Source organism: Callorhinus ursinus, unplaced genomic scaffold (genome assembly GCF_003265705.2).
Source record: "Callorhinus ursinus isolate GAN/ISIS: 27379988/994484 unplaced genomic scaffold, GSC_fseal_2.0 scaffold61, whole genome shotgun sequence".
Taxonomy (NCBI): Eukaryota; Metazoa; Chordata; class Mammalia; order Carnivora; family Otariidae; genus Callorhinus; species Callorhinus ursinus.
The window spans coordinates 1,392,519-1,413,011 of record NW_027397123.1 but is presented as its reverse complement, the minus strand read 5'-3'; the positions used below and the strand labels follow the sequence as shown (position 1 = coordinate 1,413,011).

The window sequence follows — 20,493 nt, the reverse complement described above, 5'->3', positions numbered from 1 at the left end:
CCCGCGTTCTGGGCGGTGGCTAAAAACCACAGTTGAAAGTCTGCTGAGTGCTTGAGGGTTTGGCCACCATCCGGAGATGGAGATGGTAGGCCAGCACAGGAGTGGTCGTGCACTGAGCAGTGCCCACCTATGTACCCACTGTGCGCAGACCAGTAGACGTACACATGCCTGGATACCCGTGTGCACGCACACACGTGGATGCGCCCAAAGCACACACCTCCACGTATATGACACATGCTTGTGCATTCACGCCTAAAGTGTGCAGAAGGGCACTCGCCTTCTGCCCCAAGTCTGGAGCCTAAAGGGGTCTGAGCGCCAGCCGGCAGGGTCCAGGAGCCCTTCGGCCCAGCCCGCCCCTGCCGAGCAGAGCACCACAGCTTTACCGGCCCCTACCGCTGGAGTTGGGGCGGAGGGTGGGGGCGAGGTTCTGGACCCCAGAGCTCAGGATCCTGCTTCAGAGGCCGAGGCCTGGGGCAAGGGGGACGTCAAAGAGCACTTCCCCAGGGAATTTGGCCAGGGCCCTAGTTAAGGGATACTGCGCGCACCCCAGCACAGTTTTGTGAGTTCACGACCGCGCGCAACACAACGCGCGTGCGCCGGTGGAGAGCCGTCGCCCGGCTCGGGAGTTCGCGCGCACGTCCCAGGGGGCTAGAACTCGGGGCCTGAGGCCCGGGAAAAGCTTCGCCCCGCCTCCTCGCCCCGAGACGGCGCCTGCGTACTGGACTAGATCAAGCCTTTTCTCACGCTGTTGGTCCAGCTCGGGGGGAGCCTATGCGCACGCGCCAACTGCGCCCGCCGGGAAGAAAGTCACGTGGCAGCCGCCGCCAGCGGCGCGGAGAAGACAACGACGTAGTTTCCGTTTCCGCCACCTCTTCCTCTTCCGGCCTTCGGGGACACCCTACCGGGTGGCTCTTGCCTACAGCCCCGGCGAGGGAGGCGACATTCGTCATGGCGATGTTTGAACAGATGAGAGCGAACGTGGGCAAGTTGCTCAAGGGTATCGACAGGTCTGAGCCCGGTCGGAGGGAGCGTTTCCGGCCAAGCGGCGTGGTGGAGGGGTCTTTCTAGAGACCGCAAGGGGTGGTCAGGGTCCTGGACTTGCCCGGGAGTAGGCTTTCCTGCTCGTCCGGGAGGAGGACGTGTTTAAGGAGACGGCACTGCAGGGGCCTGCGGGCGGGAGACAGCCCTGCCTACCTCGCAGTGCTCCCGCTTTTTAATTGCTTTAAGGTCTTCCTCCCTGCTCCTCAGCTTTCTCTCTCACAGCCCCTCAGTTTCCTGTGACTACGCTCCTCAGCCTTTCACAGTGTGTGTCAGTGCCTCTTCATCTCTGTTTTCTTTTCCTCTAATGTCGTTCATTCAACACACGTCACTGAAATCTACTCTCTCCGCTCTGGGCAGTGCTGGGGACCAGAGGTGACCAAGACAGCCCCAGGCCATGCTTCCATGGAGTTCCCAGTTCAGAGTCCAGACAAACCGGACAATAGGCACTGATAGCCAAAAGTAGTCAGGGCTGGGATGGGGGAAGCTAAGCAGGAGAGGATGGGGTAAACCAGGTTGGGGGTCTGGAGAGGGGAGGAGGGGGTGAGGGGTAACGATGTCCAGGAGGCCAGGTGTACAGGTTGCAATGACTGATTGGCTGAGAGGTGGCGGGGGGGGGGGGGGGGAACACCCTAGAAAAGACCCAGGGCTCTGATGGGGTTCATAGCTTTGGCTTAGGTCTGTAATGTGGGTAAGTGTTGTTAGAGGTTATAGAGCTGATTCAAGAGTAAGTGGCAGAGTTGGAGGAAAGGAAGGAAGGGAAGGAGGAGCAGGTTACGTCGCCCTTCTCCCCCCAGCCCCACAAAGTGACTGGCCTCAGCTCCTCTTTCCTCTCTGCTCACCTGTCCTGATTCTTCTGTAGGTACAATCCTGAGAATCTGGCCACCCTGGAGCGGTATGTGGAGACGCAGGCCAAGGAGAATGCCTACGATCTGGAAGCCAACCTGGCCGTGCTGAAGCTGTGAGTGTCGGCCTCCATCCCCACCTCCGGACCAGCAGCCAGCAGGGGGCCACTCTCAACATTGGATGAGGCCGGAGTTGGGGGTGGTCTTCCGGATGTGGCTTCTCTTGGTGTGCAAGGCTAGGAAGCCAAGGGAGTTGGCACAGGAGGAAAGATGGTTTTTAAAAATTAATCAGGGTTACACGTATAGGTTGGTACAAAACAGAAACATAGTTAAATAGGTACAAGTGAAAACCCGCATAAACACCAGGCTTATTACAAAATCGAGTGTTGTCAGGGCCCCAGGCCCTTTGCTTTGTATGCTTTGTGCTGGCCACCTCACCCCCACCCTAGTAACCGCTTTTACGCTCTCATGGTCTGGTTTTATGTGAGTTTACCACACACGCACGCAACCTGATGAGCTTGGCTCAGGTTTGCCCGTCTTGAACTTGACACAAATGTAGTCCTACAGCATGAGCTTCTCTGCATCTGGCATCTTCCACTTAGCACCGGGTTTGTGAGATTGATCCATTTCTCGTGCGGCTGCAATTTGTTGTCATTTTTGTGTAGTGCTTCCCTGTGCAAGACTGTCTTAAGTTACCCGTCCTCCTGCTGACGGACCTCTGCGTTCTATCCCCACAGTGCTGTGTTAACACACTGTCGGTTGTGTAATCTTTATATGCTGTCTCAGTTTTGATGTCTGTAAAATGAAGATAACACTTGTATTTGTGGGGTTGTTTAGATTGTTAGTGGTGTAATTGCTGCTTAGTGAGCGCTCATCACGGTAGCTACTGTGCTGTAAGCTTTGTGTGTATTAACTCAGATGCCGTATTGTCTTCGTGAAGTACATAGGGTGGTTATTGTCCCTTCTTTCGAGGGAGGGGACTGCTGCACAGAGAATTTCAAAGGGGTAGTCCAAGGTCACTTATGAGGGAAGTTTGAACCCAAGCAGTCTGCCTCCAGAGCCTCGACCACTGCTCCAAACTACACTTACGTATTTATTTGTGAACCACTTTTTTTTTTTTAAAGATTTTATTTATTTATTTGACACAGAGAGAGACACGGTGAGAGAGGGAACACAAGCAGGGGGGGTGGGAGAGGGAGAAGCAGGCTTCCCGCGGAGCAGGGAGCCCAATATGGGGCTCAATCCCAGGACCCTGGGATCATGACCTGAGCCGAAGGCAGACGCCCAGCGACTGAGCCACCCCGGCGCCCGTATTTGTGAACCACTTAACAGTGTCTGGCTTACGGGGTGGTTGGGACGATTAGCTGTCCCCGTCTACAGAATAGGAAAGTAGGTCAGGGAGGTTAAGGTCACAGAGCCAGAGTGCTGTGATTGGAGCCCAGGCATGTCCAACTCCTGAGCTCTGGGCCACAGCACTGGGCTTCTCAGGAGGCCCAGGGAGCTGAAGAAGCCACAATGGCTCTGTCTCTTGTTCCCCTTCTCAGGTACCAGTTCAATCCAGCCTTCTTTCAAACCACGGTCACCGCCCAGATCCTGCTGAAGGCCCTCACCAACCTGCCCCACACAGACTTCACACTGTGCAAGTGCATGATCGATCAGGCACATGTATCCTTCCAGTTTCTGGGCAGGGTGTGCAGGGGAGGGGCTGGGGGCAAGGTAGATGAATCCCCGGGGCGTCAGTCTGTGAGTTCAGCCACAAACTCCCAAGCACCTGCTCCGGGTTTGGTGTGGTGCCCGGTGGGACATTTGGGTGGCTGGGACAGGCCTGGCCCCTGCCCTCCCCGAGCTCAGCATGCAGCTGGGGAGAGAGGTCCTCTGTCAGGGACCACCTGCACTCGTCCAGGCTTAGGGTTTAGAGAGGCCAGAGGAAGCACCTGACCTTGCCCGGATGTTAGGGAGGGCTTCTTGGAGGAGGGAACGTCTGAAAGATGAGCTAAATGAAGTGTTAGGGAAGGGTGATCCGGATGGAGGGAACAGTATGTAAGGAGGCCCAGAGGAAAAAGAAGAGGTCAGTGCTCTTTCGGAGGCCATAGAGGAAGTGTGGCACAGCCTCACCACAGGTTTCAAAATGCAATCTGGTCAGACTCGGAAGGGCACCAGGAAGCCATAGAAGGCTTAAACCGCAGAGTGAGTTGGGTAGATTTCGGCTTTAGAAGGATTCCCACTGAGGGTTGTAGCTGAGTGAAGGCCACCAGGCAAGAGGCAGGAGCCATGAAGAGCTGGAGCATCAGCTGAACTTCATTCTGTGTGTCTTCCGTATCTGGCACCGTGCTGGCCGTCCGTGACTGAAGGTTGACTGAAAATGAGCTAGCTTCCCCCCCAACCCTTTGCTTTGCTCTGGCCTGCGTTTTTGTGACAGGTCCACCACATGGCCAGGGGAGCCTCCCTCTGCCCTTGAATCACTTGACAAGCTTGGCAGAGCCCCCCCATCCGTGCTTCTGGCACTCACAGTCCCGAGGGTGTCACACTTAACCTGCCCATCAGCAGCTGAGCTGAGAAATGGGGGCTTACGCATTGAACCTGCTCTGCCATGTGTGTCCATGGGAGTGCCTGCCTTCTGAGAGATTGTCCACTTTGCCCAGGGATCTGTTCTGGTGACTTTTCAAAAAATAAAAAAAAGAAAAGGCATACGATACGCTGTTAAAAGTACAAAAAGCATATGGTGGAAAAAGACGGCCTCCTTCCTTCCCTGTCCCACAGGCACCCCACTCCCCTGCCAGGAGGCAAGTTGTTTGCTGTTCTCAGGTACCTTTCCAGCTATACCCTGAGTCCAGGTGTGTGTCCCCCCCATACGCATGCGTGCACACGCAGCAGCTGCCCATCCGGATGGTGGCCTCTTATGCACGTTGGTCTGCATCTTGCGTTTTCACCTCCCAGTGCGTCTTGTCGCATCTCCACGTCGGTCCTCTAAGAGTTGACTCAATCCCAGAGTGTGGACAGGCCAGGTTTTGGCTTCATGTCTCCATTGCTGGATCACCTGTTGCCTTAACCATGCTGCAGTGAACAGAAGGTGGGCTCAGGGCTGTTTTCCCTTAACACTTTCTCCCCTTAGCAAGAAGAACGGCCAATCCGACAGATTTTATACCTCGGAGACCTGCTGGAGACCTGCCACTTCCAGGCATTCTGGGTAACTTGGCTCCAGGGCCAGGGTGGGCGGCTGGGCTGCTGGGCCGAGCTCGGACAGGCTGCTAAAAGGAACAACCACGCACATTTGCTGTCTGCTTGCATAACCGTGGGCGATCCCGTGCTCAGGGCTTTGCGCGGGTGACCGCATGGACTCCTCATCCTCGTGCTGAGCCAGGACTCCCACATCGTCCCTTGTTTCCCCAGGCCAGGGCACGTGTGCACGCACCCACATCTGTCCTTCCTGCCAAAGTCCTCCATCCTCTGGATGCTCCTTCCCTTTCTTGCTCGAACTAGAGCCACACCCTCCACTTCTGCCAAGGGTCCTCCTCACCGTCATCCCCAGGCCCATCTCTCCCCCACAAAACCCCTCAGTCCTGAAGCCCGGGTGTTGGCCCTTCCCGCCCCACTCTGTTGGTGTCAGCCCCCTGACGGCCTTGCCTCCTTTCATGAATAACCGAGCTCCTGTTCACCCCCCACTCACTGCTACTTCTGTCATTCTCAGTTGCTTGCAAAGCCTGACCAGTGGTCTTTCCACCACCCCGACCTTGGGGTGCCTCCATCTCTTGTCCTCCATGTGACCTCGGCCCCTCCCTCCCAGTCATGCCCTAGATCAGCTCTTAGCACACTGGACCCTCGAGGAGTTTAAAAAACAAAACTGATCCTTGACTCGGGCCATCCGAGTTGGATCTCATCGGTCTGAGTGTGGTGCGCGCGGTGGGATCCAAAGCAGTTATCACAGATAGCCCTGCTGCCCCGGGAAACGGGGGAGCCGCCCCCCTGCCAGTCTCTACTTTCAGCAGCATTGCTCCCTTCTCTGCCGGTGTCCGACGTTTCCACCCCCCACCTCCAGCCACTTCCTCCCAGCTTCCCGGCTCACCCCTGGGAGGGCTCCAGCCTAGCGTGCTTAGGCCTGACCAGCAGCCCGGGCCCTCCGTTGTGCTTCCTCCGTCAGCAGGCGTGTGCACCGGACACTGCGAGAGGCCGGAGGGAGGCCCATCGGCCCCGCGGTGCGCATCCCCTCCTGGCCCAGGGGCTCACCGCCCGCTCCCAGCTCTTCACGCCTTCTCGTCCCCTCTCCTTCCCTCCCTTCTCTTCTCAACTCATGCTCCTCCACCTGGTTTTGTGGGAAGACCGAAGCAGCCAAAGCAGAACTCCCACGAGTGACCGCCCTCAGCCTTGGCATCTGCTGTCAGCCAACTGAACGCTTTTCTGTTTCAGTTGTCCCTCTGTTCAGGGGAGTTGTCCCTGCTCCCATCTCAGACCCCCCCGGCTGGCGCGCTTTTCCCCTTGCCCCTCGCCCCTTCAGCGCTCCTCCCTCTTGTAGCAGCAGGGCCTGGCCTTCCCTGGTTGTTGCTGTCAGCGGAGACCACGGCCACCCCGTGGTTCGTTCTCACCTGCAGGAGAGAACTCTCCCCGAACCTCAAGCAGGGCCCTTGGTTACCCCACTCGTGGGCAGGGTTGCCTGTGCTCAGTTTCTCCTCCTCTCCCTGCTCACTTGAAGCCACTGTGTTCGTTCCATTCAGGCTTTTGTGACCAGCCTTCTACCGCCCCGGTCTCCCACGTGTATACGTGTGCCTGTCTGCACGCATGCACGAGGAAACCCACCTCTGATGGGGGCCGCGCACTGCTCCCTCAAATCCTTTTATCGTTTGGCTCCCAGGACAGTTACTCTCCTGTATATCCTCTGCATTGTCCTTGGGGGTTCCTCATACCCTGCACTAATGTTGGAAGGAGCCCTTGCTGGGAAGGTGACTTTTGGACAGAAGCCTGAAGGGTGTAGGGGTGCCAGCCATGGGGAAGGAGAGTTCGAGACCCAGCACCAGCCAGCTCAAAGACCTTAAGGTGGGCGGGTGCCTGGTGTGTCTGAGGAGCAGCAAGGAGGCCCCGGTGGCTGGAGTGAAGGGCTGCAGGGGAGGATGTCTTGGGGGACGTCTTGGCCTTTTCTCCAATGGGTGAGTGCAGTTAGCTCATCTGTCTCTGTTCCCTCTTCGGGTCTGTGGTTTCTGCCTCCCTGGTTCAACCCCCAGCTCTGCGATTTGGGGCAAGTCACTTAGCTGCTCTGAGCCCTGCTTTTTCATCTCCAGAAATGGGCAGAAAATAGTGACTTAACGTCATAGGGTCGCACGGAGAAGAAAGTTGGCATGTGAGGTGGATGCCCAAGTCGTAGCTTCTGTTGCTAATTTCATTAACAGTAATATTCTTGAGGTTATTCACGTTATTGTGAATGTTATCATTGCTCTCACAGCAAGCCCTGGATGAAAACATGGACCTCCTGGAAGGTATAACCGGCTTTGAAGACTCTGTCCGAAAATGTAAGTCCGTCTCGGTACCTGGGTTCCCCAGGGAGAAGGGGTAGGGAGTGGCAGCAAGGTCCCGAGGGTGGCCCTTTACCCTCTTCGTTCCTCATCTCTGCAGTTATCTGCCACGTTGTGGGCATCACCTATCAGCACATTGATCGCTGGCTGCTGGCCGAGATGCTCGGGGATCTGACAGGTAAGGCCTCTCCGGGTTCCTGGTGCCAATCGAGGAGGTTGGGGTGGTCAGGGGCCGTGGGGCTCAGCCAGCTCCTCAGATGGACCCATCCCTGGTTCAGCAAGTCTTTGGAGGTCCAGCCCTGCTCGTTATCGAGGGAGTAAGGAATATAAATAAAACATACCCTGCTTTAGGGGAGATGCTATGGTCCTCGTTTATTGTATTCTGCATAAGTTATTTGAATGCTTTCTCTGTACCAGACTATTCTAGGCCTGGAGGACTCACAGCGAAGGAAACAGAGTGGCTCAGATTTGTTCTCATGGCAGTAGTAAAACATAACAAAATGAGATGTACAAGTCTGGTGTGAACTCACACAAGACAGCTCACTGGGCTGAGGTGAATAGTGCCTCAGTGGAGACAGGCAGGCAGCCTGAAGGTCGAGGAAGCCAGAGGATGTTGAGGCAGGCAGGGGCGCGCCTGTCTTGTTCACAGAGCAGCCAGGGTACCTGGTGGAAGCAAGTGAGCGAGGGGTAGAGCCGAGGGGCAGAGAAGTGGCGGTGGGAGGGACATCTTCAGATACCATGGGGCTTCCTGAGGACATAGTCCTTTGTCCTGAGTGAGCTGGAGCCACAGGGATTTCTGAGCAGGGAGGGACATGATCAGATTTGTGTTTTTTAAAAGATCCTTCCAGGGGCACCTGGGTGGCTCAGTCAATTAAGTGTCTGCCTCTTTTTTTTTTTTTTTTTTAGATTTTACTTATTTATTTGAGAGAGAGGCAGAGATATAATGAGAGCATGAGCAGGGAGAAGAGGGAGAAGCAGGCTTCCCGCCGAGCAGAGAGCCCGATGAGGGACTCGATCCCAGGACCCTGGGATCATGACCTGAGCCGAAGGCAGATGCTTAACGACTGAGCCACCCAGGCGCCCTAAGCATTTCACTCTTGATCTCAGCTTAGTTCTTGGTATCGGGGTTATGAGTTCAGGCCCTGCATTGGGCTCCATGCTTAAAAATAAATAAGGGGCACCTGGGTGGCTCAGTCATTAAGCATCTCAGTCATTAAGCATTAACATCGGGCTCCCTGCTCAGCGGGAAGCCTGCTTCTCCCTCTCCCACTCCCCCTGCTTGTGTTCCCTCTTTCACTGTCTCTCTCCGTCAAATGGATAAAAATAAATAAATAAAAGTAAAAAATTGTCCCAGAAAGAGAGAAAGAAAAGAAAAATGTTTGTGTATTTGTTCCTTTTTGCAAAAAGAAACAGGAAGAAAAATAAAGCTAAGGAAAATGGTTACTCCTTGGGAGGTGGGGGGTGAGCACAGGGAGGAGAGCGGTGGGTTGGGGGTGAGATTTGTCTGAGTACCTTATTTGGGTAGTTTTGCCTTTTGATCTGGTTGTGTGTGTGTTAACAGAAGCTAACTTATTGGACACTTTGTGTCAGGCTATACCAAGTGCTTTACATCAGGTAGATGTTTTGTGTATTTAAAAGTGAGATTAAGTCAAAAAGGATCAAACAACCCTTAGAGTTGAATCCAAAGAGAAGCAAATGAATTTATCAAATCGCTAATAGTCCCACAAAAGAGTTACTTTAAGTAGCAGGACATTTTTCGGCCATACATCCTTACTGGCAGGTTTTTTAAGAGCCAAAACAGCCTGCAAAGAAATTCCCAGCTGAGGCTCTGGGCTTATGGTTCATGATAGTGAGGACATAATTTTAAAACCATTTCAAAGTTCTGTGGAAAAGCAGGGAAGGAAGCACACACCACTGTTGTTGGAAACTGAGATTTGCTCTGGGAGAGAAAAGAGGGGTAGAAATGAAAAGGGGAGACAGAGGCCCTGTGATGTAAGGGTGGGAAAGCCGACAGGCTCCCTCTGGCTGCCGTTTGGAGAATGAGCCGTAGAAACGCAAGCAAGTGCGGCTGCAGGAGATATGGTGGCCCCTGAGGCAGTTGGGCCGGGAGGGCGCCCCGGCCTCTGGCTGCGGCCCTAGGGGAGCGGGGTAACTGAGCCCCTCCATGGCCCGTGTCACCTGCAGATAGCCAGCTAAAGGTATGGATGAGCAAGTACGGCTGGAGCGCTGATGAGTCGGGCCAGATCTTCATCTGTAGCCAGGAGGAGAGCATCAAGCCCAAGAACATCGTGGAGAAGATCGACTTTGACAGTGAGTGCTGGCCCAAGGCCGCGGACTGTGGGTCTAAGGAGCTGCGCTTCGACACACCGGGGCTGGGGCCCCAAAGGACTTGGGTAGCTGTCTGGTTCAGGGCCAGGATCTTTGCATCTGTCGGAGTCCACTGACTTCTCCCATTCTCTCATGGGGCTGCCTGCTCAGGGAGGAATGGTGGTGGTGGTGGGGGGGTCCCTCCCTGGGACTCCTGGGGGCTCCGGCCTGTTGGCAGTCTGTCCTTGGGGATAGCGCCTCGGCCCTGGCATCCGCAGAAACACAAGAACACCAGAAAGTGCGGGTTCTGGAGTCGGGTAGTGGGACGGGGATCTCAGGTCTCGGTTTCTTAGTTCTGCCACTTGGGGCAAGTGATTTTACCTCTCTGCCTCAAGTTTTCTCATCCAAAAAGTGGGGATCCTGGCAGCACTCATTATGACAATTACTGTGTAGTTCCTGACGTTTAGCAAGTGGTTTGGTCCTCACATGAGCCCTGTACGGTAGGGGCCGTTACTGTAAGTGAACAGTATCCTAATACGTACGTGGAGGAGTGAGGGCGGAGTGAGACAGCCGTGTAGAGCGCGGAGCGGAGCAAAGAGCCTCATGGGCCGTGCTTGGCACTGCTGCACGCATGCTAACCGACCGCAGCCCCTGCTAGCCCCTCGGCCGCGAAGGGAGCAGAACAGCTGTGTGGTCAGGCCCTCACTGCACTGTGCATGTGTCGGAGAGTGAGCCAGAAGCCGGGGATCGGCTGCTCCCTTGCGCCCTGGGTCTCCTCCCGCCCCCCACCCTGTCCCTTGAGTCTGATTCTGGGGTTTTAAAGGTGTGTCTTGGTACAGCGTGGCTTCTCACTACAGACTAGCTCATTTGGTGCTGAGCTGAGGATCAGGACTCAGTGGGCTTTCACTCTGAGAGGTGCCCCCTTTGTTGGGGTTCGGGGTGAGAAGTCGCTGCAGGAAAGGGCTCCCCGGCGAGGAGGTGCAAGGCTGGTACTTAGCATGTCTTGCAGACAGCACACAGAAAATGTTGCTGTGGCAGCAGTGAGAAGAACCAGGAGCTCTTGGTGCCGAGCATTGTTCTGAGCGTGTCGGCCCGATGATGCTCCGTGCAGGTGGGGAAGCTGGTGTTGACGAACTTGCCTGAGGTCGCCCACCTGGTACGAGGCAGAGCTGTGATTGGACACAGCTCTCCTTGCTCGGGGGTGGAGGTTCTTAACTACTGCCCCGTACTTCCTTTGTGGGGCGCCTGGCTGGCTCAGTCCGTAGAGTGCGACTCTTATTCTTGGGGTCGTGAGTTCAAGCCCCATGTTGGGCACAGAGATTACTTAAAAAAACAAACAAACAAAAAACCCACCAGACTGTCTTTGTGAAGGTGACCAGGGCCCAGAAGGGGTTTGTGATCTGCGTCCCCTAAAGAATTGTGGGTGCCATGGCTGGTGGCTGGAGGTTGGTCTCCCATTCTTGCCCTGTTGACCTGCTCCCGTCTTCTGTTCCCAACAGGTGTGTCCAGTATCATGGCTTCCTCCCAGTAACTCGGCAGGCGTTGAATAAAGAGTTGTTGACTTACTCCTGTTTCCCGCTCATTGGCTTCCTGCCTCTGCCCCTCGCCCACCAGAGGGAGCCCGGGAGCAGGCTTCTGCCCACTCTGTGCGGGAGCCGCCTCCCTTCTGCCTAGGGCCTCCCTTCTCCTCCTCCCTCCTCTGTCCCGCCCCAGCAACCGACCTTCCACCCCCACCTTCGTGACCTGCCAGGTCACCAGTAGGGAGCCGGCAGCCATGAGTCAGCAAGGAGGGGGATGTGAATGAATAGGATGTAGAGAGTCCTGCACTGCAGCTGGGTGTGGCCCGGGCTCTTCTGCCTTCTTGAACACCTAGGTGAACAGGAGTGGGTTCCTGGTGAAGGGAGGCACCACGTTTGCCTTTTGGCCCCCCAGAGGAGGAGTGACTGAGAGAGGATTCAGTCCGCCTCCTATCCTGGCCCCTGCTCAGCCCATCGCTGTGTGTCCTTGGCGACTCTGCCTCTGTTCCTCAGTTTCCTCATCAGTGAAAGGGGGAGAATGACCCACCCTTGTCATGGAGGATTCCATGAGCTCTTGCCAGTAAAGGTCTCATCAGGGCCTAACCTGTTCCTGGCTCTTAGAAAACGGGGGTCGTTAATTTCAGACTCAAAATTGTCCCCAAGGTTGTGAACTAGTCCTCACCATTCTGCTTGGAGAGACTTTACAAGAAAATTGGGATTTTCAGCTAGGCCATTCCCTCCTCCCATCCACAAGTCTCAGCCTACACCTAGCCAGTGCTACTTGCTCTGTAGCTGGGTTGGTTATCCCGGTCTTACCAGGAAGGATTCTGGAGTCTGGCGGAGTGATCTTGGGCAAGTGTCTTCCCCCTCTGAGCCTGGTGTGTGCAGGAAGAAGGGGTAGTGACAACAGCGACTGCCTTTGGGGGAAAGTGGAGGAAAAGAGATGCCATCATGGATGTCCAGCCCTTAGCGTAGCCCGGCAGCTGTCACCGAGGAAGCGTTTCATTCTCGTGAGCCATTACCCATGAGCTTGGCCTCCGGAGAGGGCAGTGGTGGTGCCTGGGCTGTCCCCCGCTTCCCGGTCCTCCCTTGTCTGCTTGCATTCACACCCATCATTCTTTTGAGGACACTGACTGGGAGCCAGGGCAGGGCGGGACACCCTTTGCCCTGGGTTCCAGACCTGAGCAGGAGCCAGGAAGCAGGATGTGCCCAAGTCCTGGGGACAAAAGGTACCTCTGTGGCTCGCAACTTGGGAGCCAGCCCTAAGGGGTGGGAGAGGGGCGTAGGAGAGAATACTGGGGTGCTATTAGATAGTGTAAGTCAGCAAAAGGCACCCCCTCTGCGTGAGGACGACTCCCACTCACCCCGCCCCTGCTCGGCAGGTGCCTTCATGTAGATACAACCTGCACAGCCAACTGGCTGCTCTGCAGGGAAGAGGAAGTGACCTTGACCTCTTTGGGAAATGACATCTTTTCCTGCTTAGGCTACTGCTTTAGCTCTAGGAGGATCATTTGAGCAGCTGAGAGACCTGGCTATAGAGAAAGACTGCCTGATTTCAAACCTCAGCCTAGCGACCTTTAGGCACATTGGTTGACCTCCCTGTGCCTCAGTTTCCCAGCTGGGGAGAACACCCACTTAAGTGGTTGCTGTGAGTTCATGCCTTTGAAGAGTTGAACATAGTCTGGCCTATAGTAAGAGATGATACATTTGCTGTCGGTCTTGTTCTCTCGGGCTTATTTCAGTTGCTTCCATAGTCCCCTCTCGACACCCCGGTATCTGTTCACATTCCCACCCTAGGAGGACAGAGCCCTGTTTGGTTCGTTTCACTAACTAGAATTAGCAATGGAATGCAACGGGGTGCCTGGCTGGCTCAGCTGGTAGAGCATGTTGATCTTGGGGTCATGAGTTCAAGCCCTGCATTGGACATAGAGCTTACTTAAAAAAAAAAAAAAAAGTCACACGTAACATTTACAAATAAAGGGAGCCTTTAAACCTCCCTCACTGGGGCCATCCACTTCATCTCTGAGCCCTTCCTCTAGAAGGCTTTTCAGTGTCCCTTGGGAGCAGGCAGGGTGGGGCCGATGGCCCATAGTCCCAGTGGCTCTCCCTGCCAACTAGGACCAGCACAAAAGTCCTGGTTTGGTTCCCCAGGTCACAGCCAACACTCCTGGATCTTTGGCCAGGTCCCGGCATCCCCTGGGAAAGTGGGCTGTGCCCAGGCCTTGTCCCCTTCCTCTGCGTGCCGTTGGATCCCTTCCAGTGCCTTTTTGAAAGAGTGGGGAGAAATCCACGAGCTCCCATACCTGGAGGAGTCGTGTCTTCTCGTCCCCGTCCCTGAAGGTTGACTGTGACACAATCCCCTCCGTTCACACTGTGGGCCAGTTCCTGCTCTAGTCTACCTCCAACCCTTACCTTCTTCCCTTTCCTGACTCCAATCAAGTTCGCACTCCCGGGTTGCTCAGGTCCAAACCTTGGGAGCCGTCTTCAGTCTGGATTCTTCCTTCATTCTCATGGCCACCCCCTCCCCCCATCCAATTCACGACAGTCAGTCCTGTCAGCTCCCTTTTTCCAAATCCTCCCACTGCCGGTCCTCCATGGCTGTCTCCTCCTCCAGACCCCACTCACCTGGACCATTGTGGTAGCCTCCTGGCTGGTCTCCCTGCGTTCACTCCACCTACAGTCTGTTCCCCTCCTGTGGCTGCTGGATCCTGTAAACAGCTACACTGAATCCCAGCCCTCCTCCTGCTTAGGGTCCTCCCTGAACTTCCCATTGCATTTCCAATAAAATTCAAACTCCTCATCATGGTTTTAAGTCCATCCATTCATTCATCTAAGAGATATTAAGCGGCTATCTTGTGCCAGACACTGCTTCAGAGACTAGGGAAATGGCGGTGACCAAAGATCCCCTCTCTCACAGCCTGACATTCTTGGGAAAGAGACAGATAAACCACAAGCCAATCATGTAGTATGCTGAATGGGTGATCAGTACTCTAGAAAAAAACAAAGGAGGGAAGGTGTAGAATGCTATTTTAACTAAGGTGGTCAGGGAAGATCTCACTGAAGAGGGGATATTTTTGCAGACCTGCAGTGGAGGAGGCTGTTGAAACTTTGGGGATCCAGTATGTGGGGTAAGTGTTCCAGGCAGTGGTAACAAGGTATCACCCAGTGCAAAGGCCCTGAGGCTGGAAGGTGCCTGGTGCGTTTGAGGAACACTGAGGAGGAAGTCAGCCATGTGGCAGGAACTCAGAGACTGAGAGGGAGAGAGGGAGATGAACTGGGAGGGGAAATGGGGACAGAATGAGGAAGACCTTGGGGGTCTGGCTGAAGCTCCAGCAGTGTCTTGCTTTGTTTTTGTTTTTAAAGATTTTATTTATTTGACAGACAGCGAGAGAGGGAACACAAGCAGGGGGAGTGGGAGAGGGAGAAGCAGGCTTCCCGCCGAGCAGGGAGCACGACGCAGGGCTTGCAGGGCTCGATCCCAGGACCCTGGGATCATGACCTGAGCTGAAGGCAGATGCTTAACGACTGAGCCACCCAGGCACCCACAGGAGTGTCTTGTTTCAAAAGCAGGGCTGGGCTGGGCCAGGGCAGGGAAGACTCCTTCTTTAGCCTTTCCTCCTTTCTTTGACTTTGACTCATACTCATTATTGCACCAAGGAAGGGTTCTGAGCAGAGGAAGGAGAGGCTTAGGTGAGAGATTTGACTCAGGTATTCACAGGCTCCCTTGGGCTTCTCGTGGGAAATAGAGTGGGGTGGAGGGATGGGAAGGGGAGCAGGGAGTTGGTAAGGAGACTGTTGCAGCAGTCTACGTGAAGACAAGGCAAGGGTGGACGGGACTAGGGTGGGGCCATGGAGGCAGGAGGAAATGGGTGGATTCTGTATATACTTTTTGTTATTTTCTTAAGATTTATTTATTTATTTGACAGAGAGAGAGAGAGAAAGCAAGTCTGGTGGGGAGGAGCAGAGGGAGAGGGAGAGGGTCTTAGGCAGACTCCACGTCGTCGGATGTGGAGTCCCACGTGGGGGGCTTGATCTCACGACTCTGAGATCACAACACAAGCGACCTGAGTGGAAACCAAAAGTTGGTTGCCTAACTGCGCCCCCTGTATATACTTTTAAGATGGAACTGACAGAATTTCCTGAACTGGACGTGTGCAAAGACAAAGAGAAGGCAAGGACTGATTGCAAGGCTTATTGCCCACACAGCTGGAAGGATGGAGGCGCCATTAATTGAAATGGGGACGACAGTGGGGTGATCAGGTTTGGGAAGATCAGAAGCTTAGCTTTGGATATTTAAATTTGAGAGTACTATGAATGTGGCAACGTCATTTATCTGTATTAATTTGCTTACTTATTTTGCTCCCCCCCACCATGTGAGCCACTTGAAAACCAATCATGCTTATCATGCTCAGCACTCTATGGCCAGCGCAATGCCTGGCACACCACAGGTGCTCAGTAAATGTTTGTTGAATGAATGAAGACAGACAAGTCCCCAAACTCCTTTACCTTCCTGGTCAGCCAGTATTTATTCCAATCTACCTAACTCTTGTGTCCATTTTGTGAATCCTTCAGGTCTGTGTTCAAATGTCCTCCTTTTCTGCAAAACCTACCCTGCCTACTGTTTGGCATTCCAGCTCATGCTTAATTTTTCTCCATAACATTTATCAAACCTTGGACTATACTTCCAAAGATTTTGTTATCTTCCTTCACTAGAAGGTAGTTCCACGAGGGCAGGGATTTCTGTCTATCTTGTTTAGTGCCAATGCGTAAAACATGATCTGGCACACAGTCGGCGTTTAATAAATATTTGCTGAATTTGTGTTGCTCAATGGGAATGCACATTCCAGGCCTGGGCAGGTTAAGGCTTGATGGCGAGACCCCGCCTTATGAATCATTCATGATCTGGCCCCGCCCACACGCAGAGGACGCGCGCGCTCACGCGGGAGAGGGGACGCGGCTCGTACATGAGCTGAAGAGGTGGTAGGGGAAATGGACTCTGCGCAGGCGCCGGGTTCCCCGAGGCGGGTCCCAGCGCCTTTCTGGTTAGGAGGCGCGCGCGCGCGGGAGGGCGGCGGCGGCGGCGGCGCGGTGCGCAGGCGCGGAGAGCAGTGCGCAGGCGCTGGGGGAGGGCGGGCTACAGCAGCTGAAGCGGCGGCGGCGGCGGCGGCGGCGGAGGAGGCTCGGGCAGAGGGGCGGGAGCTGCGGCGGGAGCGGACGGGCTGGTGGGCTAGCGAGTGGCGGCGGAATGGTGGACTACCACGCGGCGAACCAGTCGTACCAGTACGGCCCCAACAGCGGGGGCAATGGCGCCGGCGGCGGGGGAAGCATGGGCGACTACATGGCCCAGGAGGACGACTGGGACCGGGACCTGCTGCTGGACCCGGCCTGGGAGAAGCAGCAGCGCAAGGTGCGCGGCCCGCGGGCCGGACGGGCTGAAGGGGGGCTTCCGAGGGAGGTTGGCGCCCTGGAAGAGGACTGGAGGTCTCGAGAGGGAATTGGAGGGTCTGTGATGGGAATCGGGGGTCATGAGAAGGAATTGGCGGGACTGGGAAGGGGTTTGTAGTCCTGAGAAGGAATTGTAGAACTTGGCCAAAGAATGGAGAGTCTGAAAAAATAATTGGCGGCCGTGTAGGGAATATGGTAGTCTAAAAAACAAAACAAAACAAAAAACACAAAAATCAGAGAGCCCGATGAAGGAATTGGAGGGTCTGGGCGGGGAATTGAGAAAAACCGAGATGCATGGAGACTTCTAAAATGGAATTGGGGTCTGAGGCGGAATGGAGGGCTCAGAGGGTGGTTGGAGGTGCGGAGAGAAATGAGGGATTCTGGAATTTGTGGACCAGAATGGAATTGATGGTTGGGGGAGCCTGAAGAGGAGCTCGAAGATGGAGGGGGTTATTTGGGAGTGCAGAACGGTCTGAAGAAGATGGGGTTGGGGGAGTCCTAAAGGGGATGGAGATTCTGGAAGTCTGAAGATGGAGTAGGGGTATTAAGAGAGGGATGTGGAGTCTGAGGAGTAGTGGGGGGACCTGGGAGACTTGGAAAATGAGAGGGGCAGAGGAAAGAAATGGGTGTGAGGCTGGGGCGTGGGAGTGCAAGGATGGGTAGGGGTGCGAACGGAAGAAATTAGGGAGCTGTAAGAAGTGTTGGGAGGAGTGAGATTTATTGGGGGTGCCCTGTTCTAATTGGGAGGCAGGAGGAGTAAAAGGAATTGACGAGGGATGGAGAGGCCGAAGGGGGGGGGATGCAGAGGGTACCTGGAGTGTTTAGAAGAGGGGATTCTGAAGAACTGATGGAAGGCTGAAAAGCTCAGCCAAGGGTTGGAGGAGCCTAAGGAAAAGGTAGTGTGGAAAAGGTGAGCATGCTGGAGAGAATGGGAGCGGTGGAATGGCGGGTAATGGGAGGGAGATTAGGAAAACGAAAGTCTCATTAGGAAGGCAGCATGTGATGGATAGACTGAGAAAGGAATTTGGGAGGGGAGGGCTTCTAGAGGTACACAGTCTTGGGACTACAGAGTGTGTTTTGAGGCGAGGGGAGAGAGAATAAGGGAGGACGCAGTGAGCGTGCCAAGAATTGTGTCTTTTGGGGGGAGGGGGTGTAGGGACCCTTAAAGCAAGGTCTGTTTTCATATGGCATGTTGGGGTGTAGAAGCTACTTAGGGGGGACCGCGGTAGTGAAAGGGAGATCAAAAGAAGTGGGAGGCCCAGCGAAGACGTTGGGGGGGTAATTCAAGGTGGTTGAGGAGGGGAGCTCTCAGCTGATAGAAGAGAGGGTTTGAGTGTGTGCAGGAAGAGCAAAAGAAAGGAGTGTGTTGAGTGGGTGTGTGTTTTGAGAGAGGTGGTTTAAAGTGTGTGTGAAGAGAGTGGCAGGTACTTGAAGTTAGAGGCTTTTAATATGTTCCAGAGACCTGAATTTTCTTCCCAGATTTGTTACTCATCAGCTTTGTGGGCCTGGGCAAGACCCTTGCTCTCTCAGTACAATTCTGTCATCTGTGAAATTAGGAAGGGTGGAAGGAGGCGTCCTGTGATGCTACAGAAATGGATGTGTACTGCGTGGGGACTTTGGGAGGGGGGATTTGGTGGAGCTTTTCCAGGAACATGGGGCAGACTCAAGGGATTTGAGCGATGAGCTGAGGAACGAGAGCAGAGAGTGTGACTGGAAGCCTCTTGAGGGTGTGAATTGGTGCTCAGGGGCCCAGTGCAGGCCACCCAGGGTGGAGGGGAAGGGTGAAAGGGGCAGCTGTTCCTGGGGTGGGGCCTGGCATAACCTTGGGTAAATTCCCAACCTCTGCTTGAATTTCCTCATTGGGCGGTGGGGGGGGGGGGGGGGGTTTGGTGATGGTGTTCTCCATTGCTCCACTTGTCTCCGGGTGGCTAGGTTGAGATAATCTGACATAGAAATGCTTTTTGAGGGAAGAGGGAGATCTAGCCTGCTGTTACAGCAATAATTTATTGCCCCAGGCAGTGCCGGGTTGGAAAAGGTTAAGAGTTGCCAAGAGACTTGGAAAGTTGGGAGGGGAACGGGGCCGCAGCGTTGTTGTTATTTCTGGGATCTGTCTTCTCCAGCTCCAGGTGCTTGGGAAAATGAGCCCCTGACTCTTTTCTCTCAGGTGTGAGAGTGCGGGAACCTTCCCTTTCCCTCCCTTCCTGTCTTCTACTCCTCCCCAGATGACTCCTTTTGCTAGCTCATTTCCACTCCCTTCTGGGAGTTAGGGTGTGTGCCCTTCGTGGCTATAGCCTCCCTTGCACACAGGGTGAGGCTGGGGCGCCATTCAGGTCCTGGGCGGGAACCAGGACTCACGGGAACCCCAAGGCCCTGCTGCTGTGTGTTATTTTCCCTCTTTCCTCCCTCAAGGACCAGGAAAGGTTGAGGGAAAGGGTGGCTCACATTGTGTTCTCTAATACATACTGCTTTCAATTCTCAATAAGGGTCAGACTCTAGTATATCCTGCTTTATACCCTACTGCAGCAAATATTTACACATAGCTGTTCTTTGGGGGAAAATATTGCTTCACTGCTGTGCACTTTTCCTATTATGGAATAGGGATCCTTTATGAAATGGGGGAAGGAGTAATGGAAAGGAGTATGTACACAAATTTTTACTGTGTTTCCCTGTTTCTTTCCCTTCTAAGAAGAACCCCCTCCCCCTCAACGGTCTGGGTGAGTTTTTCTACATTACAGTGTCAGTTTAGCGACTGACAGGTTGTCCTTCTTGCCTCTCCAAGGCTGAGCCACGGGCACAGGGAGAGTGGCAGTCCTGTGAGTGTCTTGTGCATACTCACATACTCTAAAATAATCTGCGTCCAGGATAGCTGTAGTCCCGTGAAGTGTGTGGAATTGAATTCTTCTGGGAATTAGGCAAGGGTTGGTTCGAGTCAGGGTGTCTGTGGCTTCTGGTGGTTCTCGCTTCTGCCTGAAGCCATTTGCTCTGACTTCTAGGGACCCCAGCAGTTCTGACATGGAAGGCCCTGATTTTCTCCTGGGGGGATGGGGGAAGGACTCGTCCGGGGTTTTGAGCAAATTCTCCAGCAGTTGCAGTTCTCGGCCACAGTTCCTTCTCCCAGCTTCTGAAAGGGTTAGCCTGGCTGCCGCCCCCTGCTTTCCTGGACAGGAGAGGTCTCTTGTCACCTCCTCCAGGTGACCTCTGGCATAGCCAGAAGGAACACCTCCCTCGCTAAGCCTGCGTGTTCATTGAAACGTCACTGCTTACAGGGACTCAGTGTTTAGACCCCTGACCTTTGGCTCAGGCTGTATTAAGGGTGAGTTAATTATTTGAAAGTTCTGAGGGTGTTTTGTTTTTCTCCAAGCAGGTTTTTTTTTTTTTTTTTTTAAAGGCTGACAATAGAGGCCTTAAAGTAGCCATCTGTTTTGTTCCATTACTCTAATTGCTTCCCTCTTGGGATCTGGCTAAGACTGACAGGTCCGTAGCGGCTTTCAAAATTAAATAACGTACCTATCACAAAAAATTAAATAATAATAATAAAGATTTTTAAAACCCCATCAAACTTAATATCATAGAAATAAGACTGTAAAGATGGGAGGAGGCAACTATACTCTGTCCTCTTGGGAGAGGGGTAGGGGGAGCTACTCGGCTACTAAGCCCTCCCTTCCCTCCCCAGTCCCTGAGAACGGGTCTTAGAACATGGCTTTTCTGATGACTGCCCAAGAGGTGAGGTCTGGGAGGAGCTGTGCCCCTGGTTGCCGCTCACAGTCGCTCAGTTGAGAGTTGGTACCATGTCGTGGGAGCAGTGCCTGCTAATCCTAGGCGGTCCAGGGCGGCAACCCG

General features: G+C 54.2%; 2 protein-coding genes across 5 annotated transcripts in view; both read left to right on the top strand.

The window, feature by feature from the left end:
- The first annotated feature begins 850 nt into the window (after nt 1–850).
- On the top strand, nt 851–11,256 carry EIF3K (eukaryotic translation initiation factor 3 subunit K). Its single transcript, XM_025854350.2, has 8 exons — nt 851–1,007; nt 1,901–1,999; nt 3,428–3,548; nt 4,996–5,070; nt 7,315–7,381; nt 7,485–7,562; nt 9,569–9,694; nt 11,191–11,256. Exons 1-8 carry the CDS (start codon nt 949–951, stop codon nt 11,220–11,222), a joined length of 657 nt encoding a protein of 218 aa, XP_025710135.1. The 5' UTR covers nt 851–948; the 3' UTR covers nt 11,223–11,256.
- Nucleotides 11,257–16,346: 5,090 nt separating this feature from the next.
- The window catches only part of ACTN4 (actinin alpha 4), a 70,179-nt gene continuing 66,032 nt past the window's right edge, over nt 16,347–20,493 (top strand). For 2 of the 4 annotated variants that reach the window (XM_073885387.1, XM_025854246.2), the window contains exon 1: nt 16,349–16,615. In XM_073885387.1, the coding sequence (XP_073741488.1) occupies nt 16,454–16,615 (162 nt within the window). In that variant the 5' untranslated portion in view covers nt 16,349–16,453. Of the gene's footprint in view, nt 16,616–20,493 lie in introns of all 4 variants that reach the window. The other 2 variants (XM_073885388.1, XM_073885389.1) reach the window with 2 other exon arrangements.

Excerpts from the sequence above, each read along its gene's own strand:
- EIF3K (XM_025854350.2), top strand. The coding sequence starts at position 949 with ATGGCGATGTTTGAACAGATGAGAGCGAACGTGGGCAAGTTGCTCAAG. Across the intron at positions 5,071-7,314 it reads GCCACTTCCAGGCATTCTGG|CAAGCCCTGGATGAAAACAT; the intron begins GTAACTTGGCTC and ends TTGCTCTCACAG. Across the intron at positions 7,563-9,568 it reads GATGCTCGGGGATCTGACAG|ATAGCCAGCTAAAGGTATGG; the intron begins GTAAGGCCTCTC and ends TGTCACCTGCAG.